The sequence below is a fragment of the Heptranchias perlo genome, chromosome 15, assembly GCF_035084215.1.
Source record: "Heptranchias perlo isolate sHepPer1 chromosome 15, sHepPer1.hap1, whole genome shotgun sequence".
Classification (NCBI taxonomy): domain Eukaryota; kingdom Metazoa; phylum Chordata; class Chondrichthyes; order Hexanchiformes; family Hexanchidae; genus Heptranchias; species Heptranchias perlo.
In genome coordinates, this window is record NC_090339.1 from 34,206,376 (window position 1) to 34,227,533 (window position 21,158).

General features: G+C 44.5%; 1 protein-coding gene across 1 annotated transcript in view; it reads right to left on the minus strand.

Moving 5' to 3' along the window:
• cenpi (centromere protein I) overlaps positions 1 to 21,158 on the minus strand; it is a 78,851-nt gene that overhangs the window by 44,910 nt on the left and 12,783 nt on the right. Inside the window, exons 4-9 of the mRNA XM_067996664.1 lie at positions 19,053 to 19,160; positions 17,784 to 17,832; positions 8,395 to 8,441; positions 3,377 to 3,466; positions 1,864 to 1,986; positions 1,485 to 1,634 (exon numbers count right to left, since the gene is read on the minus strand). Of these exons, the coding sequence (XP_067852765.1) occupies positions 1,485 to 1,634; positions 1,864 to 1,986; positions 3,377 to 3,466; positions 8,395 to 8,441; positions 17,784 to 17,832; positions 19,053 to 19,160 (567 nt within the window). The remainder of the gene's footprint in view (positions 1 to 1,484; positions 1,635 to 1,863; positions 1,987 to 3,376; positions 3,467 to 8,394; positions 8,442 to 17,783; positions 17,833 to 19,052; positions 19,161 to 21,158) is intronic.

Below are 21,158 nucleotides of genomic sequence, written 5' to 3' on the forward strand. Positions count from 1 at the left end.
CGTGGCGTTGCTGGACCGGGAGCCAATGTAGGTCAGCGAGCACAGGGGTGATGAGTGAACGGGACTTGGTGCGAGTTAGGATACGGGCAGCAGAGCTTTGGATGGTCAAGTTTATGGAGAGTGGAAGATGGGAGGCCGGCCAGGAGAGCATTGGAATAGTCAAGTCTAGAGGTAACAGAGGCCTGGATGAGTGCTTCAGCAGCAGATGAGCTGAGGCGGGATGGAGACGGGCAACGTTAGAGGTGGAAGTAGGCGGTCTTGGTGACGGAGCAGATTTGTGGTGGGAAGCTCATCTCAGGGTCAAATAGGACACCACAGTTGTCGGCGGCCAGGGAGAGGGACGGAGTCGGCGGCCAGGGAGAGGGACGGAGTCGGCGGCCAGGGAGAGGGACGGAGTCGGCGGCCAGGGAGAGGGACGGAGTCGGCGGCCAGGGAGAGGGACGGAGTCGGCGGCCAGGGAGAGGGACGGAGTCGGCGGCCAGGGAGAGGGACGGAGTCGGCGGCCAGGGAGAGGGACGGAGTCGGCGGCCAGGGAGAGGGACGGAGTCGGCGGCCAGGGAGAGGGACGGAGTCGGCGGCCAGGGAGAGGGACGGAGTCGGCGGCCAGGGAGAGGGACGGAGTCGGCGGCCAGGGAGAGGGACGGAGTCGGCGGCCAGGGAGAGGGACGGAGTCGGCGGCCAGGGAGAGGGACGGAGTCGGCGGCCAGGGAGAGGGACGGAGTCGGCGGCCAGGGAGAGGGACGGAGTCGGCGGCCAGGGAGAGGGACGGAGTCGGCGGCCAGGGAGAGGGACGGAGTCGGCGGCCAGGGAGAGGGACGGAGTCGGCGGCCAGGGAGAGGGACGGAGTCGGCGGCCAGGGAGAGGGACGGAGTCGGCGGCCAGGGAGAGGGACGGAGTCGGCGGCCAGGGAGAGGGACGGAGTCGGCGGCCAGGGAGAGGGACGGAGTCGGCGGCCAGGGAGAGGGACGGAGTCGGCGGCCAGGGAGAGGGACGGAGTCGGCGGCCAGGGAGAGGGACGGAGTCGGCGGCCAGGGAGAGGGACGGAGTCGGCGGCCAGGGAGAGGGACGGAGTCGGCGGCCAGGGAGAGGGACGGAGTCGGCGGCCAGGGAGAGGGACGGAGTCGGCGGCCAGGGAGAGGGACGGAGTCGGCGGCCAGGGAGAGGGACGGAGTCGGCGGCCAGGGAGAGGGACGGAGTCGGCGGCCAGGGAGAGGGACGGAGTCGGCGGCCAGGGAGAGGGACGGAGTCGGCGGCCAGGGAGAGGGACGGAGTCGGCGGCCAGGGAGAGGGACGGAGTCGGCGGCCAGGGAGAGGGACGGAGTCGGCGGCCAGGGAGAGGGACGGAGTCGGCGGCCAGGGAGAGGGACGGAGTCGGCGGCCAGGGAGAGGGACGGAGTCGGCGGCCAGGGAACAGACACACTATTATAAAAGAATATTCTTCACTGAGCTGAAAAGCACTTCAAATATTATTTTCTCTGCCTCACCTCTATCCAATCAAAGTTCTGCAGTAGCTGGGTGAACGTGGCTAACTGTTCCAAAGGAAATGTTTTACTCTGGATCAGGGAAGGAGACAGTTCTGTCAAGTGTAGAGCACTGCTGACAACTGGAATTAATTCACGATGCATCTTCCTTTTCTGCAAAAATAGAATGCAAGACTAAAGCCCATTCACAATCACCTCATAAGATTAGTGTCAGCTTTCAATTCCATTATTTCAACAAGGCTCTGTTAGAATCAGCTTTGTATGGCCTACAAGAATTGATTTCAAGACGTTTCCACAACACCAATTTACTCGTGTGAAAGACATCAGAATAATCTCAGCAGCACTGGAGTGCATTCTGTGAAAACTGGAGTAATTTACCTACCCTTTTCCGCATCGGAGGCTCTGTTACATTCACTAACCCAGGGGTTTCAGCCAACTGCCTGTAACCATTGTTCTGAATCCTTTCAATGGCTTTCTTCCAGAGTGAACCAGACACCTGGAAGTTCTGTGAAAACAGGGACTTTGTGGTTATATGATAAAATATTCAAAAAAATGCACTATTCCAAAGCTCAAATACATAAGATAAAGAAAAAAAAAACAGTAAACTGAAATAAAACATCGGAAATGCACACATCTGTAAAGGGAAGAAAATAGGTTAACATTTCAAGTGTGAACTCTTCATCAAAACTCCTTCACCTTTGGCACCTGGGTTTAAATCCAGCCCAGACTGACAGGGTGAAAGTTCAATCCAACAGTTCACAAGCAAAACATTATCACCTTTCCTACACTCACAAATATGCTATAAGAGTAAAAAGATCCAGTATTACAAAATTATCACACCTCCAATACAGCAAATCATATGTATGAAATATCCATAGCTTTTAGACCAAGGATTCATCATTTAATACTATTTGTCTACAATGCTAGTATTCCAGTACAATGAATATCTATCTATATAAAAGGTTTGAGAGCATCCATCAAACTTCTGATGTCACATTTCAAAATATTATTAAAAAAAGAAAAATGTTATTTCATACATCCCCCCCCTCACCTGGAGCTAGAAATTTATAAGCATCTTCCAATCTACAAACTTCTCTTACTAAACACTTAAGTTGATCTCAAGCTGAGTACTTAAAACAAATAGACTTTGTGGACTTAAAGGGACAGGCCAGCTTAAACACAGCGCTGTCTCAGCAGCAGAATAGTGCACTGTGTATTGCAAGGTGCAACACTGTCATCATTATATCTTCCAATTTATCAAAAGTAACAACAGTGCATTAAAAGACAGTATTTCAGGGGAAATAATCCTGTAAATAACATGTCCAGTACTGTGCTCTACTAATATAAAGAGTTTTTTGGTTGACTTAATCAGTTAATAACTTCAAAGTTCTACAGTGCCTTTGTTTTACGGATGCAATCAAAATCTCACATTCATAAACACGTGGAACAATTTCACACAGGCTTTCAAAATCTCAATTCAGACAAACTGTTCTCATAACAGTGTCTGTATTTTTAAAAAAGGGAAGGAAATTCAAGGCACATACAACATTGCCAATTTCTTTTATTTATATGCCAAATTTCTTATCCAGAAATCCCATTTGGGATCATATACCAACAACAGGAATAAATATTTTTTTAAAATCCCCCCTATCAACCACAATGAACATTTGTCTTTCAGAAATGCAAACTTTCCTAGTAGCCAAGAAAGCACTCCAAAGAAGAGATTTTGAATCCAACTATTTGGAAAACAGCCTACCTCAAACTCGTTCGTCCCTCCCCCCTAACCCCAAAGAGGGCTAAAAATATTAATAGAATAACTAAATAACAGCCCTCTCAGAACTTGACAAAGATTGGTAAATATTAAGATTTTTAAAAATGATATAAAGAAAATATACCTTGGGTTTTGCAGGAAGTGCCAAAGAAACATATTCAGGTGCATGGATCTTATACAGCAAAAGAAGAGCCACCAGATGTGTCTGAATTCCCTGCAAAACAGCAGATTACAATGTCTGTATGCAGAGAAGAGCTTATCCACAATATTAATATTACGGATGCAGTACGGGCTCTCACTGGCTTTAGATCATCTTCATTTCCTTCCTTCATTCCTATACTTAACATAACATTAACATAGGAACAGGAGTAGGCCATTCAACCCCTTAAGCCTGTTCCACCATTCAATTAGATCATGCCTGATCTGTACCTCATCTCCACGTACCCGCTGTTGCTCCATATCCCTTGATACCCTTATCCGACAAATATCTATCACTCTCAGTCTTGGAAATTTCAATTCACCCAGCATACACAGCCTTTTGGGAGAGTGTTCCAGATTCCCAATACCCTTTATGTGAAAAAGTGCTTCCTGATTTCACTCCTAAATGGCCTAGCTCTAATTTTAAAATTATTCCTCTTGTTCTAGATTCCCCCACCAAAGAAAATAGTTTCTCTGCATCTATCCTATTTAATCCCTTTGTCATCTTAAATACCTTGACTAGATTATCCTTCAGTCCTCTAAACTTAAGGGAATACAAATCAAGTTTATGCAACCTGTCATCATAAAAGGGTTCCTTTAAGCCCTGGTATCATTCTGGAGAATCTGCACTGTACCCCGTCCAAAGCCAAAATAACTTTACTGAGGTTCAGTACCCAAAATTGAACGGAGTACTCCGGATGACTGAGGCTTCGTACAACTGAAGCATCACTTCAGTTTTGTATTCCAATCCCCTTGAGATAAAGGCCAGCATTCCATTAATCATTTTGATTACTTTTTGTACCTGTGCGCTAGCTTGTGTGTACACATGGACATATAAATCCATTTGCTCCTCTACAGCTCCTAGTCTTGCACCATAAAGAAAATAAGGATGACATTTTTGTGTAAATTCTGTGCTCAGCAAAATGAGGGATATTAGTGCTAGGGAATGGAATAATATTAACTTCGGACATCTAGTCTTATCAAGGACTATCGTGTCAAATATAGCAGAGTTAAATACACAGTAACGTTTCATCCACTATACTCCAAAAATGGGTCTCAGTCTTAACCCCAGAAGTACATTACCTACAAAGGTGATTACCATATCAGTCATCCTGTGGCATCTCGATAAGATTGCCAATTTAGTGACAATTAAAGGCAGTTTTGTGTTGTGGGTCCACACACATCCCCGGCTGCCCAAATTCATTTCACTTAAAATTCCTTACAGCCAGATGGAGAAGAATTTCATTCTAGTGCAGGCTGCATCAGAATCCAGAGCCCCGAGGTGAAAAGTCAGCATCTCATCCATTGGACCATCTAGTCTCCCATAACAACATCTATCTATATTAAATTTTTACACCATTATGCTTTCTAGTGAAACAATTGGTCTTTGGGAACCACATGGCCTATTCCAATTAGTAGGTTAGCATTCCACCCAATATGTTGTGCCACCTTAATCTATTTGATTCTTCAGTAAGAACCACATAACCCATTCCTCCTTTGATTGGCCCATAGAAATAACATGCTGATGCCATAATTACACTGGTAACAATCAGGTTGGTCTGTGGTAACCATGACACAAAGGGCCCAGAATTTACTAGATTTTGTGTTATAATCATGATGGAATCTGCTGCCCCTTCACTCTCCCCAGTCCTGTTCCCACCTCTACTTTACTGGCCCGAGGGCCCCATAGGTAGTCGTTGAGCTTTCCCTGCCTCTTACAGTTTCTTTTAAGTGCTCCCAGCCTTCCTATGATCAAGCCTAGCTTACCCGCTCTCCTGGACTCAGCACCTCTTCGACACAATGTTCAGCTACATTATCTGGCTTAAAGTGCAAAATGGTGAGAACTGGGTTCATCTGTCCTCTGTTATGCTCTGACCAGCAGCCTCCCACTTGATCCTTCTCTCCAGCATTGCAACCACTCAGAATGCTCTATCATTGCTCCCTGCCCAGGGCTGCTGACCCACATGCTTCATCTCCGCCTCTGATCCAACTATGCCACAGGGTCCTGTACACGGAGTGAAAAAAAGAGCATGAACGAGCGAGCCTGTACGCACATGCAGGAGGTAGAGACATAGGCACAGAGAAAGACAGCGTTATTAATAAATTCTATTTTTGGGGTGGATGAAAGAACAGAGCCTATATGGGGTGGAGAGAAGGGAAGAAGGAAGTACTGTTGAGTTTGAGAGGAGAGAAAATAAATTTTAAAAACCCACTGGGGAAGAAGAGAAGAGTAACCCTGTTGCACATGGGAGGAGGGAACATAGGAACAGGGTAGGCCATTAGCCCCTCGAGCCTGTTCTGCCATTCAATGAGATCATGGCGGTTCTGTATCCTAACTCCATCCACCTGCCTTAGCTCCATATCGTTTAATACCATTGGCTAGCAAAAATCTATCGATCTCAGATTTAAAATTATTAACTGAGCTAGCATCTACTGCTTTTTGTGGGAGATAGTTCCACACTTCTACCACCCTTTGCGTGAAGAAGTGTTTCCTAACTTCTCTTCTGAATGGCCTGGCTCTGATTTTAAGGTTATGTCCCCTGTCCTAGACTCCCCCACCAGTGGAAATGGTTTCTTTCGAACTACCCTATCAAGTCCTTTCAAAATCCTAAAAACCTCAATCAAATCACCCCATAACCTTCCATATTCCAGGGAATATAACCTCAGTCTGTGTAATCTCTCCTCATAATCTAACCCTTGGAGCCCTGGTAACGTTTTGGTGAATCTGCGCTGCACTCCTACCAAGGCCAGCATATCCTTTCTAAGGTATGGTGCTCAGAACTGTACACAGTACTCCAAATGTGGTCTGACCAGGGCTTTGTATAGCTGTAGCAGAATTTCCTCCCCTTTATATTCTAGCCCTCTAGTTATAAAGGCTAACATTCCATTAGCTTTTTTGATTATTTTTTGTATCTGACAACTACTTTAGTGATCCGTGTACATAGATCCCTAAATCTCTTTGGGCCTCCACTTTTCCTAGCTTTTCACAATAGAGAAAAAGCCCTTGGAGCTAGAAATATGGGTCACACTCAAATTTTGGGAGTAGATCATGTTCCATAACCAAAAACAGGCAGGACATATTTTCCAGGTTGTGACAGAAGACCTCATAATCGCTAGGTATTTGCTGAAATATTTTCTTCTTCACCACCCATGAGATTCCAGCTTTGCCGCTCAGAAAACCAAACTCCCCCCACCGCAGCATCAGACAGACTTAACTCCAGGACTCAACTGTGAAAAACACTACAGGAAATTAATTATGTTAAATTTATACTTCCCATCTACATGAGCCCCAGCCCTGATCCTGCATTTCCCACATCTTAACCCCATCTACCCCTGTACACCAATGTCCAACTGCCACCCCCTTCCACCCACCCCACAACTGTGCGCGTCACATGCACAATCTATTCAGGGTGTTCACACTCTAGATAGAGCTTCAGTAATGTACTTGTGATACTATAGTCGAATACTGAGCAAGTCCCAGCCACAGCATTCAAGTAGAGTTGACAAGTAATTCCGTAAAAGAAATACCTCTAACAAGTTAGTTATAGCAAGCCCACAGTGTACGCAACATCAACTTGCATTTATATAGCATCTGTAATGCAGAAAAACATATGTAAGGAATCTTACAACACCAGGTTATAGTCCAACTGTTTTATTTGTCACAAGCTTTCGGAGGCTTTCTCCTTCGTCAGGTGAGCGAGTGTCCAGTCCATCACCGGCATCTCCACATCATGGCAGTAAAACATGGCAAGGCACTTCACAGGAGCATTATCAAACAAAATTTGACACCGAGCTACATAAGGAGATATTAGGACAGGTGGTCAAAGAGGTAGTTTTAAGGAGCATCTTAAAGGAGAGGTAGAGAGGCGGAGAGGTTTAGGGAGGGAATTCCAGAGCTTAGGGCCTAGGCAGCTGAAGGCACGGCCGCCAAAGGTGGAGCAATTAAAATCAGGGATGTGCAAGAGGCCAGAATTAGAGGAGTGCAGAGATCTCGGACACGTTGTGGGGCTGGGGTGAGGCCATGGACGGATTTGAAAACAAGAATGTACTAAGTAAAATTAAAAATGGCAAATTTGTCTTTTGCCTTCATTCTCTTCATCAGCACCTTCTGTTTCCTGGCCTCTCACCTCTATTGTCACACTTGTTTGTCTGGGCCTCTTCCATGACAACAGTACCTTATGCTACTAGTTCAAATGGAGATGGCTTTGTAGCAGGGTTGGTCTATTACACTTTACCAAGTTTCTGCAATACACAACCTAGCAGTCTGCCCAACAACTGGTCAAGCTTGTTGCATATGCAATTTCTAAAAGGCCAAAGAATTGAATCAGGTCTTTTGAAATGCTGAATTTATATTGAGCTTAGTAGGATGGTAGGGCCCCCAGCTCCAGAAATGTTGCTTTCATATTCCTTTTTAAAAAAAATTCATTCATGGGATGCGGGCATCGCTGGCAAGGCCAGGATTTATTGCCCACCCCTAATTGCCCTTAGGTGGTGATGAGCCGCCGCAGTCCATGTCGTGAAGGTATTCCCACAACGCTATTAGGTAAGGAGTTCCAGGATTTGACCTAGCGACGATGAAGGAACAGAAGTATATTTCCAAGTCAGGATGGTGTGAGACTTGGAGCGGAACGTGCAGTTGATGGTGTTCCCATGCGCCTGCTGCCCTTGTCCTTCTAGGTGGTAGAGGTCGCAGGTTTGGGAAGTGCTGTTGAAGAAGCCTCGGCGAGTTGCTACAAGTAGCAGACTCAGCTAAACTGTTTTTTTTTAAATTTGGTTTTCCAGCAGTTGGCCGTAGCAAATTCAACAAGTTTCCCCTGGTTACCATCAGCTGCATGAGACCTGCTGTTGAGTGTCAGTGGTCCTAATACCTCAATAACTACAGAATAATGTTAAGCATTTTAACCATTAGAATAGGGTGATACCAAATCAAAATTAATTACTTACCATTTTGGACTGTAGATCTATTAGCTTCTTGACTCGGAATCGTTTAACTGAGAAAAGACAAGAAAGTATGGAATGTAAACAGAACTGGTCGCATTTATTTCAAGAAAAACTTTTTTTAAAAAATCAATATGCAAATAGTTTCTGAAACTGTATAACAGATCAGTGTTAAATCAATCAGTTTCATGCCCCAGAACAATATAACTGAACATTCAGGGATTGTGCCATCACCTCAAATGTAGAAATTACAAACTGCATTAGAGATCATTCCGGAAAGATTTACCTTTCCACCCTCTTAAAGCTGCTCAACTCCAAGTTTCCACTTTCAGCCAGGAGAACCATATGTCAGACACTGGCGACACATCAATTCAAGAAGCTCCCAACAGGTATTATACCCGTAGTGAGACAACCAAGACGGTTTAAGAAGTGTGCACTTCTCTCCATCTGTCTTCTACTTCCACCTCTCACAGAGGTAGAATTGTTCTATCCAGCAGTCTTTTGGAACTCTGACAACTCATCACAACTGCTGTGGTAAGTGCTCTAGATTCTAAACATGAGCACAGATGGATTTTCAATTTTTCTAGCTAGGATTTCAGTTGGAACAGACTTAATATTATCTACAAGGACATTATTGTCATTGAGAGAGTGGAGTGGAAAGCAACGAAGAGATGATTCCAGGTGTCATAAATTTAAGCTGCAAAGATGTGACTTCAATGTAACTCAAGTTGATCCTAAGGCAGTTGTAGCCTTGAGTTTTGGGCAGCTAAGACACCAAATCTAATTCTCACCTCTGGTACCCAAGCTGCCCAAGGGTCTACACTTGCCCTCTCCTCTTCTTCACGTACACAGTACCCGTTGGTGACATCATCCATAGGCACGGGGTCAGCTTTCATACGTGTGCCAAGGATACTCAAATCTACCTCTCTATCACCTCTCCTGACCCCCAGCCAGACATCGAGGCATAGATGAGTCTCAACATTTTTTTTTTAAAAATGAACATCGGAAAGACGGAAGCCATTATTTTCAGCTCCCCTCACACATCCCGCCACCACCACTCCCCCTGCCCCCGTAAAGATCCAATTCCTGTCTATTCATTAAGGCTGAACCAGGCCGCTTAAACCCACCTCTGCTAAACTTCCTGCCTTTGCCCCTTCACCACTGAAGCCCTTAATATTTTTGTCACCTCCAGACTCAATTATGCCATTGCCCTCCTTGCCAACCTATTTTCAACATTTCATAAACTTCAACTTGCCCAAAATGCAGCAATCTGTATCCTATCTTGCACTAATTACTCTATCCTTGCTAACTTAAATTGGCTCTGTTCCCCAATGCATCAAATTTAAAATCCTCGTTCTCATCTTCAGTTTCACTCCGTCCTATTTCTGTTTGCCTTCTTCTCCTCCACCCATAGGTCCTGTGACTCTGACCTTTTATGCATCCTCTCCTCCCACATCATTGGTGGTGCAGTCTTCACCGACCTCAGCCAAACACTCAAAACTCCCCCCCCCTAAACCGCTCCACCATTAAAAACCAGCTCAAACCCCATCTTTTTAAAAGTAAAAACAGAAAATGCTGGAAACATTCAGCAGGTCAGTCAGCATCTGTGGAGAAAACAAATGAGTTCAGATTTCAGGCATAGGCCCATCTTTTTCACCATGCTTTAGGTCACCCTTCCTAATTTCTCCCACTATATCCGTTCCCCTATCTAGTTCCATTAAGAAGCACCGAAGGACTTTCCCCCCGCCCCCTCTCCAAGATAAATTGATGTTGTTCAGCACAAGTCCTTCACAGTTGCCTGGAAAAAATGGTACAGCAAAGGGAGGGGAGGATGGACAAAAGGGCAGAATCCCAGGACTTAAGGGTGCAGGAGAATAAATAGGGATGCAGAGACAGGGCAGAGTAAAGATGGAGAGATTGGATGCGGAGGATTTTAAATTTAACATGCTAAAATGATAAGTAGCCAAATTAGGTTAACAAGGCCAGGTATTTGGCAAGTGAGATTTTATGTAGGATAGGATACATGTTGCTACATTGAAACTAAACGCTACTGTAATCATCACAGCTTTGGGAAAAGCCATCCTGTCCTTAAGTTGGTCATTAAGTCAGCCAGCAATAAGTGACATGGTTGCTCTTACATTTTTGCACGTTTTTACCCTTCTTATGATGGATATTTTATCTTCCATGTATCCAACTGCTCGTGAGTCTCTAAATAATTTTTACAGCACACAAGATAGATAATGCTGCATGAATTAGCAGAGGATGACTAATTTAGAAAGGGAGCTATGGATTTGATTTGGCTACTGGTTCTATCCAATACCTCCAGATTCCTCCTATATCTTTGAGAAGTGACAGAATGACAACAGTAGACCTTGATTTTTAGGCTTTGATTGCTGACTTCAGTTATTGAACAATAACTGGACAAGAGAATAAATAACAGTCCTTGAACATGTTGTCGCCTCCTAAATCTGTGCCCATCTTTCCCACATTTCACTGTTTGAATCTCTGATTGGGTTTTCACCCCGCACCGAAACTGGGCTCAACCAAATTCATAAATGATACCCTCAGTGACTCTGACCATGGCGCATTATCCCTCCTTGTCCGCTATGCAACCTTTGACACTGTCGACCACACCATCCTCCGCCAGCACCTCTCCTCCACTGTCCAACAATGGCTTCTCGTCCTTCCACGCACTGTTACCTCCAGAATCCCCAGTCTTTGGCCTCTTCCTCTTTGACATGCTGCCCCTTGATGACATCATCCACACACATGGGACAGCTTCCACATGTACGCTGACAACACTTCGTTCTATCTCAACACCACCTCTCTCAACGTGAATGGTGGTGGACAATTAAACAACTAACAGGAGGGGGAGGCTCTGTAAACATCCCCAGTCTCAATGATGACAGAGTCCAGCACATGAGCGCAAAAGACAAGGCTGAAGGGTTTGCAACCACCTTCAGCCAGAAGTGCCGAGTGGATGATCCATCTCGGCCTCCTCCTGATATCCCCACCATCACAGAATCCAGTCTTCAGCCAATTCAATTCACTCCACGTGATATCAAGAAATGGCTGAGTGCACTGGATACAGCAAAGGCTATGGGCTCTGACAACATTCCGGCTGTAGTGCTGAACATTTGTGCTCCAGAACTAGCTGCGCCTCTAGCCAAGCTGTTCCAGTACAGCTACAACACTGGCATCTACCAGACAGTGTGGAAAGTTGCCCAGGTATGTCCTGTCCACAAAAAGCAGGACAAATCCAATCCGGCCAATTACCGCCCCATCAGTATACTCTCAATCATCAGCAAAGTGATGGAAGGTGTCGTCGACAGTGCTATCAAGCAGCACTTACTCACCAATAACCTGCTCACCGATGCTCAGTTTGGGTTCCGCCAGGACCACTTGGCTCAAGACCTCATTACAGCCTTGGTCCAAACATGGACAAAAGAGCTGAATTCCAGAGGTGAGTTGAGAGTGATTGCCCTTGACATCAAGGCAGCATTTGACTGAGTGTGGCACCAAGGAGCCCTAGTAAAATTGAAGTCAATGGGAATCAGGAGGAAAACTCTCCAGTGGCTGGAGTCATACCTAGCACAAAGGAAGACGGTAGTGGTTGCTGGAGGTCAATCATCTCAGCCCCAGGACATTGCTGCAGGAGTTCCTCAGGGCAGTGTCCTAGGCCCAACCATCTTCAGCAGCTTCATCAATGACCTTCCCTCCATCATAAGGTCAGAAATGGGGATGTTCGCCAATGATTGCACAGTGTTCAGTTCCATTCGCAACCCCCAAAATAATGAAGCAGTCCGAGCCCGCATGCAGCAAGACCTGGATAACATCCAGGCTTGGGCTGATAAGTGGCAAGTAACATTTGCGCCAGACAAGTGCCAGGCAATGACCATCTTCAACAAGAGAGAGTCTAACCACCTCCCCTTGACATTCAACGGCATTACCATCGCCGAATCCCCCACCATCAACATCCTAGGGGTCACCAATGACCAGAAACTTAACTGGACCAGCCACATAAATACTGTGGCTACAAGAACAGGTCAGAGGCTGGGTATTCTGCGGCAAGTGACTCAGTGTGTACCATCCACAGGATGCACTGCAGCAACTCGCCAAGGCTTCTTCGACAGCACCTCCCAAACCCACGACTTCTACCACCTAGAAGGACAAGAGCAGCAGGCACATGGGAACAACACCACCTCCAAGTTCCCCTCCAAGTCACACACCATCCCGACTTGGAAATATATCACCGTTCCATCATCGTCGCTGGGTCAAAATCCTGGAACTCCCTTCCTAACAGCACTGTGGGAGAACTTTCACCACGTGGACTGCAGCAGTTCAAGAAGGCAGCTCACCACCACCTTCTCAAGGGCAATTCGAGATGGGCAATAAATGCTGGCCTTGCCAGCGACGCCCACATCCCATGAACAAATAAAAAAAAACACACTCCACTGCCTGTGTGTTGTTTGACATCCAGTCTTGGATGAGCTGCAATTACCTCTTGCTAAATATTTTTGAAACCCCCACCACAAACTCTGTACCCTTGCCACTGATTCCACCTCACACACCGGACACAGTCCGAGGCTGAACCAGATTGTCCATAACATTGTGTCCTATTCAACTCCAAGCTGAGCTTCCAACTCCATATCCTCTCCATCACAAGAATGTCTAATTCCACCTCTGTAACATTGCCCGCCACCACCCCAACCTCAGCCAATTTGCTGCTGAAGCCTTCATCCACGCCTTTGTCACCTCCACACTCGACTATTCCAATCCTCTCCTTGCCAACCTCTCATCCTTCATCCTCCATGAATTTCAACTCATCCAAAACACCGCTGCCGAAAACCAATTGCGCACCAAGTCGAGCTCACCTGTCCTCTTGGTCCTTGCTGACCTGATCCTCCAATGCCTCAAATTTAAAATTCTCCTCATATTTAAGTCTCTTCATGGCTTTGACCCTCCCTATCTCTGTAACCTCCTCCAGGCCTACAACCTTTGGCTCCCACCCCAAACTCTCCATTCCTCTGACTCTGGCCTCATAAGCATCTTCCCTTCCCTTCCCTTCCTCCTACATTCGCAGCTGTGCCTTCAGCCCCCTTGGCCTCACGTTTTGGAATTCCCTCCTTAAAGGAAAGTTAGGTAGAGATAGGTTTAAGACCCTCCTTAAAACTCACCTCTTTGACTACTCGTTAGGCTGTTCCATCTAATATCTCCTCCTTTGGCTTGGCATCCAATTTTTTTTTGATCATGCCACAATGAAGCGCCTTGAGATGTTTTTCTACTTTAAAGGCGTTTTATAACTTCAAGTTATTGTTACAATACTCATTTGTGCCACCAAATTTGCAAAATACAACATGCAGCAAGCAGGGTGTGATAGGTTGTGTAGTTTATTTTGCATCCTGCACCTGCCATCAGCAAGGTTCCATGCCATTGGCTGTCTTCCAAAATCTGCTCATGCCTTCTCAAGCAGCCTAGCAATCAGCCAAGATCAGATGCAACTTGTCACATGACTATCATATACGACCACATCAATCCCATGCTATCAAATTAATAATTGTATTTAGTACAGAACTAGGAAACAAATATTTTACATGGCTTTAGGTGAGCAAGCTAAACTTTATATCTATGCTGAATAAATTGGTTGCAATCCCTCCCCTATTATGACAGATGATGTGTTCAATACGACAATCCTCCTACTTACCAGAAACACATTTAGGAAGTAATGCCTTTGGGTCACCGTTACACGAGAACCACTTGTAAGAAATCTCAAGTGGAATTTGTTTCTCAAAATATTGACAGATGTGACAATTATAAACCACAACCTTGTCACTGCAAAATCCATCAAAGGCAAATGACATCCCCCTTTCTTTTGTGCGCACCAGTTTGTGCACTTGGTATCAGAACATTAAAAAAAAATTATAGTTTTCATATAGGAACATAGGAACAAGAATAGGCCATTTAGCCTGTTCCGCCATTTAATGAGATCATGGCTGATCAGTGACCTAACTCCATATACCCATCATAACCAAAGGCATTAAGGGATATGGGGCTAACAAAAATCTAGCACTCAGATTTAAAATTAACAATTGAGCTAGCATCAACTGCCGTTTGCAGGAGAGTTCCAAACTTCTACAACCATGTAGAAGTGTTTCCTAACTTCACTCCTTAGAGTCCTGGCTCTAATTTTTAGGCTATGTCCCCTAGTCCTAGACTCCCCAACCAGTGGAAATAGTTTCTCTCTATCTACCCTCCCAGTTCCCCTTAATATCTTGAAAACTTCGATCAAATCATCCCTTAATCTTATAAATTTCAAGGAATACAACCATTGTTTGTGTAATCTCTCCTCGTAATTTAACCCTTGGAGTCCAGGTATCATTCCAGTAAATCTACGCTGCACTCCCTCCAAGGCCAATATATCCTTCCCTAAGGTGCAGTGCCCAGAACTGAACACAGTACTGCAGGTCTGGTCTAACCAGGGCTTTGTATAGCTGTAGCATATCTTGTACCCCCCCCCGCTTGTATTCTAGGCCTCTAGATATAAAGGCCAGCATTCCACTAGCCTTTTTGATTATTTTCTGTACCTGTCCATGACATTTTAACGATCTACATAGATGGACTCCTAAGTCTCTTTGGACCTCCACTGTTTCGAGCTTTTCACCATTTAGAAAGTACTCTGATCTATCATTTTTGGTTCAAAGCAGATGGCCTCACACTTGCCTACATTGAAATCCATTTGCCACAGTTTTGCCCATTCACATAATCTATTAATATCTCTGTAATTTTATGTTTCCATCTACACAGCTTACAATGCTGCCTATCTTTGTGTCATTGGCAGACTTGGATATGTGGCTCTTTGTCCCGTCATTTAAGTCGTTAATAAATATAGTGAATAGTTGAGGCCCCAATACAGATCCCTGTAGGGACACCACTAAGCCCATTCTGCCAACTTGAGTACCTGCCCATCATCCCTACTCTCTGTCTCCTGCCGATCAGCCAATTTCCTAACTAGATCAATAATTTTCCCTCAATTCCATGAGCTTCACCATTACCCAACACTCTCTTACAAGGGACTTTACTGAATGCCTTCTGGAAGTCCATACAAACAACATCCATAGACATTCCCCGTCCACTACTTAAGTCACCTCTTCAAAAAATTAAATCACGTTCGTCAGGCATGACCTACCCATTACAAATCTATGCTGGTGCTCTCTGATCAGCTGAAAATTTTCAAGGTGTGCAGTCGCTCTATCCTTAATTATAGACTCCCAGTAATTTCCTGACAACAGATGTTAGGCTAAACTGGTCTATAATTCCCTGGTTTCCCTCTCTCACCTTTCTTAAATGGCGGAGTGACATGCAATTTTCCAATCTAAAAAGGAACGGTTCCTGAATCGAGAGAACTCTGGAAGATTAGTTAGGGTATCTGCAATGTTCACACCCACTTCCTTTAAAACTCTAGGATGGAAATCATCTGGACCTGGGGATTTGTCTTTAGTGCCATTATTTTTTTCATTACTGTTAATTTGCTTACATTAATTATGGTGAGTCCCCGTCCCTGATTCAAAATTAGTTTCCTTGGGGTGTCCGGCATGCCATCTCTTCCTCTACTGTAAATACTGATGCAAAGTAATTATTTAGCATGTCCGCCATTTTCTGATTTTCATTTACAATATCACCATCATCAGTTTTTAAGGGGCCCACATTGCTCTTGAATACCCTCTTTCTCCTAATATAATTGTAAAAATTGTGTGTTGATTTTGATATCCCTTGCAACTTTCTTTTCATACTCCATTTTTGTAGCTCTTACTATCTGTTGTCACCCAGTCAGCAGGATCAGTGCTATTTTTTTGCACCTCTGTATGCTTTTCCTTTTAGTTTTATGCTGCCTCTTTTATTGTCCATGACTTTTTTTTGGGCAAGTAGAGCTCTTGCCCCTTAAGGGTATAAAGTAGCTCTGTATCACGTTAAATTCTTTTTTGAACACCCCCCACTGACCCTGTCGTTTCACTCTGACAAATTTGCCAAGTTTACTGTGGACAGTCTGTGTCTCATCCCGTTGAAGTCGGGCGTACCTAAATTTAGAATCTTAGTAGCTGTTACGAGTTTCTCCCTTTCAAACACAACGTTGAACTCGATCATATTATGATCGCTATTAGATAAATGATCATGCACCGTTAGGCTGCTAACTAAATCTGACTCATTACTTGTTGGGGCAGAAATCGCGCAGAGCGGCGAGGCAACGTTCACCGCAGCTCCTGCGAATTAAATTAACATAAATACTTACTCCAGGCTCTGAGGCGTCGAATTGCTTGAATTTGAACTTAAAACAAAATGTGTGCTATCAACACAGCCTCTGAGCAGCATGAGATGCTTCCCACCTGGAAAAGTATGTGAGGAGAAGGCACGCCCACAAAATCTGTCAGGAAGAGAAGTCACGCCCATAGATTCAGGCTGCACTGCTCAAGCAGGCAAGCAGACTTCATTCATTTAAAGTTAGTATTTCATTGTAAGTAAAAAAAAATTTAATTTTTTTATTTACATACAAGCCGAAGAAATAATTGAATTAAATTAAAGAGTCAAAAGGGAAAAGTAAAAAAAAAATGTTTTTTTAATTTAATGTTTCTTAAATGACCAAAACCTATTAAAATAAGGAATAATATGAGACTCCACATTTTTAAAAAGTTAATTTTTAGTTGTTTAGCAGTTATTAAGACTAATCGCGCTGTTAGAACTTGATTTAGGCCTGGTATTTTTAAGTGTACCTGTTTGGTGGCATAATTAGTTACTTTCCAGCTGGGCAGAATAGCAAGTTAGTGCCTTTTCAATGATTTCTCTGATTGCAGCGTCTAATGGCCCTTTAATTCAAAGCTGTCATGTCGCCGGTGAACCATTAGGAGCAAGTTCCAGATTTCCGCGTTTCAATGCGCATGTGCAAACATGGGAACTTGCTCCTTCAATTCACCACTAAAAACAGAGAGTGCTGTTGAGCACCCCCGTTATTTCTGATCCATTATTAAATCTAATATGGCCTTGTTGGTTCCAGGACACATTGTTGCAGAAAGCTGTCCTGAACACACAAGAAATTCGCTACCTTTATGAAAGTTAAAATCCCCCATTAAAACCACTCTGCCTTTGCTATACGCTTGTCTAATCTCTGCATTTATACATACTGCCACTTCACAGCTGCTACCAGGGGGCCTATACACAACTCGCACTACAATCTTAAATACTTTTCTATTTCTTAATTCTACCCCATAAAGTCTCCACTGCCTGCTTATCTCTCGTTATATCCTCTCTTATCATGGAAATAATTTCATCCTTAATCACTAAAGCTACTCCTCCCCCTTTACCAGTTTCTGACATAAAATATTACTGCTGTGCTCATTACTTACCATTTTCCTTTTTAGTTAGTAGGTACAATAGGTGACATATATAGGGACACTGAAAAGGAAAAAAAATCATGTCTGAATCACATATTCTTACAAATATCAAAGATTAAAAAGCTGAAGATAAACATTTTGATGTGAATGGTTTTACATAAAGAGGTGAAAAACGTCACAGTTCCATTAGTTTCCTTTACACACTACTGGAGCAGCTTTTATTACAAGTGCTTTATTCACTCACAACTACCAGGTCGTGTGGCATATCACAAACAAATTGAAATGCATTCGAAAATGCTTTAGTGAATATATGCTTTTTTTTTAATAAATAGAATTATAACTGGGCGCTTACAGCACGAGTTACATAGTTATGCCCTTTGTGTTGAGAAGGTTGAGGGGTAATTTAATCGAGGTGTTCAAAATGATACAGGGATTCAATAGATTAGATACAGAGAAATTATTTCCTCTGGTGGGGGGAGCCCAGAACAAGAGGACATTCTCTTCAAATTAGAGCAGGGCCATTTAGGAATGAAATTATGAAGTACTTTTTCCACAGAGGGTGGTAGGAATCTGGAACTCTTTTTCCTTTCTCCCTCCCACCCCACTCCCCCACCCGGGGCCTTCTGATTCATGCCACGTAAGATCAGGGAGGAGGGCTGGATCAACAGGTACCTTAATAGCACAGCTTGTGGACCAGGAGTGTTCCCTCCAGGCCCAACAAGCTTACCTGCCATGATCTGACATTTGCAATCGCCCACCCCCAGATGACTGCAGACCTCCGATGTCCTCTGACCATTCCACACGTAACCCCCTCCCCAACGATGTCTCCGACCACCCACCCCACCGATGTCCAGCCCCAAGCCCCCGATGACTGACCCCCACCCTCCCCCACTGTCCGGCCCCAAGCCACCGATGTCAGACTTACCAGCTGACTTCCATTCCCTGGCTGCTTTCCCGCCCGACAGGCAGCCAGCCTGTCAATCTGGCTGGCTGTCACGCAGGGAACCTGCAGAAAAAATTTAAAAGATGTCCTCACTTCAAAATTGTAAGGACATCAGGGAAACCCATACTTCCGGGTTTCCTGCCCAGAAATGGCTGAGTGAAAATCGAGGCCCAGGAGTCAGTATTTGGGCAATTGAAGAGGCCAACAGTTGGTGATCGAATTATACTTTAGCCAGTTATCAGGCTACAGATCTACTCTCCTTCCTTATCCCTCAGTTACGGTCACCTCACTAAAGCACGCAGTTTATCTAATCAGGGCCAATTTGTAGCATTTCTTACCAGTTTGTCATTCTGAAGGTAGAAGAAAATGATGCCATACAATGAATGTAATTGCTTCTTTGAGTTCAACAGATCAAACATAGTTAACAACCATCTGATAAACAGCACCTGCAAAGTAGAGAAATCAACTGCTATCAGGCATAGTGTTTATAGTTTGTATGTCAATTGCACCGTGCCGCTCTCTACATGCTTTTTGGAAAAGCATCCTTTTCCAAAAGTGCTATTATTGTTGCAAGCTAACCTCTGTGTGATGCCTATTCTATGCTCCCATGTTTCTGCTTATTCTCTTCTGCAGAGACTTTGGAAACCCATTTGTTAAATTGAGACCTTGTTTTCAACACATGCTACAAGTCTGGGTGTCCTTTTTCAAAACTTGCCCAAGTAGAACAGAGGTACAATTGTGATGGGCCTAGGAGAGAAAAATAAATTAGAGTCAACAAGCCAGGAAACTGATGCTGTCAGCCCTCTGGATCACAGTGCTCATTCCTCATGCTATTTTGCTATCAAATCAAGGCAAGCCAGGCCATTTATATTTACAAATGCAGCTGAAGATGGGTGAACCTCATGCTTGCTCTGAAGAGTTCTCTTGTAACATAAAAGCACCTTAAGGTTTAAGAACATGAAGGGTCAACACCAGAAATGTTGATCCAGTCATTTCTTTTTCAGACACTGATAGACCTCCTTTGTATTCCAGGTTTTCTTTTCACCTGAAGGACAATACTGTTTTATTCACCAAACAGCAGCAGGTCTACACCTAAAGTAAACCTATTTTCATTCAATTACATACTATTCTGTTTCAACTCTGACAATTAATAGCTACTGTATTTGTTTGGAGGGTATCTTAACTTCTGACTCCCACACAGCCTGCTCCCCCAGAACCAATGCTGCTTGGCAGCTGACCATTTGCAGGCACATAAGCATTGCTGATTTTTCCTCCCTGTAGAGTTAATTCACCCTCATTGACCATTTCCAAGGGAACACCCTCCAACACTCCCAGACGACAGGCCTCCCGTCTTTAGTGCTCACAAACCCCTCGACCCCATACTGTAATCACAGAACCACCAATGCGCCCAGACCCTGAAATCAAGCTCAACATTTTCAAATCCAAGGGCCCTTCTCCCAGCGATCCATCCAATGCTCCCAGAAACTTCTTTCAGAATTTCCAGGACCCCTCCCCTCTCCCCAGTACTCCCAGACCATAGAACCTCCTCCAAAATACTGCTCAAATACAAAACCCGTCCCAATAGTGCCAAATTCCAGAACCCCTTCCTAGTACTCCCAGAGCTGCCCCCATAGCTGGCAAGTCTGTGTTCATGGTAATACTACTTCACATAACACCCCTGAACCTATAATACCTGCAGTTCACCATGAGCAACGTCAATCTTTAGGCCAACAATGCTACTTCGTGTAGCCCTTTTAAGTTAACATTTTTCATGACAACTGATTGTGTAATTACTTATAATGCTAATCCATCAGTAATCATTTTATAATGGGAATCCTTTATGTACAAAGTTTCTTATCACAGTACAGTTGCAGCCTGTAGGCTGTCCTGTGGTACGTCTCTCATCTCTCAAGTCCAGTAGGTATTTTGCATTTTACCTGATTTTCATGGTGTTCCCCCCCCACCGTTTATTGGGTATTTAAACCCCAGTTTTCAAGTTCTTCAAAGAATGAAAGAACAAACTTGCATTTATACAGCGCCTTTCACGACCTCAGGTCGTCCCAAAGCGCTTTACAACCAATGAAGTACTTTTGAAGTGTAGTCACTGTTTAAGTGTAGGAACCGCAGCAACCAATTTATACACAGGAAGCTTCCACAAACAGCAATGAGATAATGACTAGATAATCTGTGTTAGTAACGTTGGCTGAGGGATAAATATCGGCCAGGACACCGGGAGGACTCGTCTGCTCTTCTTTGAATAGTGCCATGGGATCTTTTACGTCCACCTAAGAGGGCAGACGGAGCCTCGTTTTAACATCCGAAAGATGGCACCTCCAACAGTGCACTGGAGTGTCGGCTAGATCATGGGCTCAAGTCTCGACTTGAAACACACAACCTTCTGACTCAGAGGCGGGAGTTCTCCCACCGAGCAATGGCTAACACCT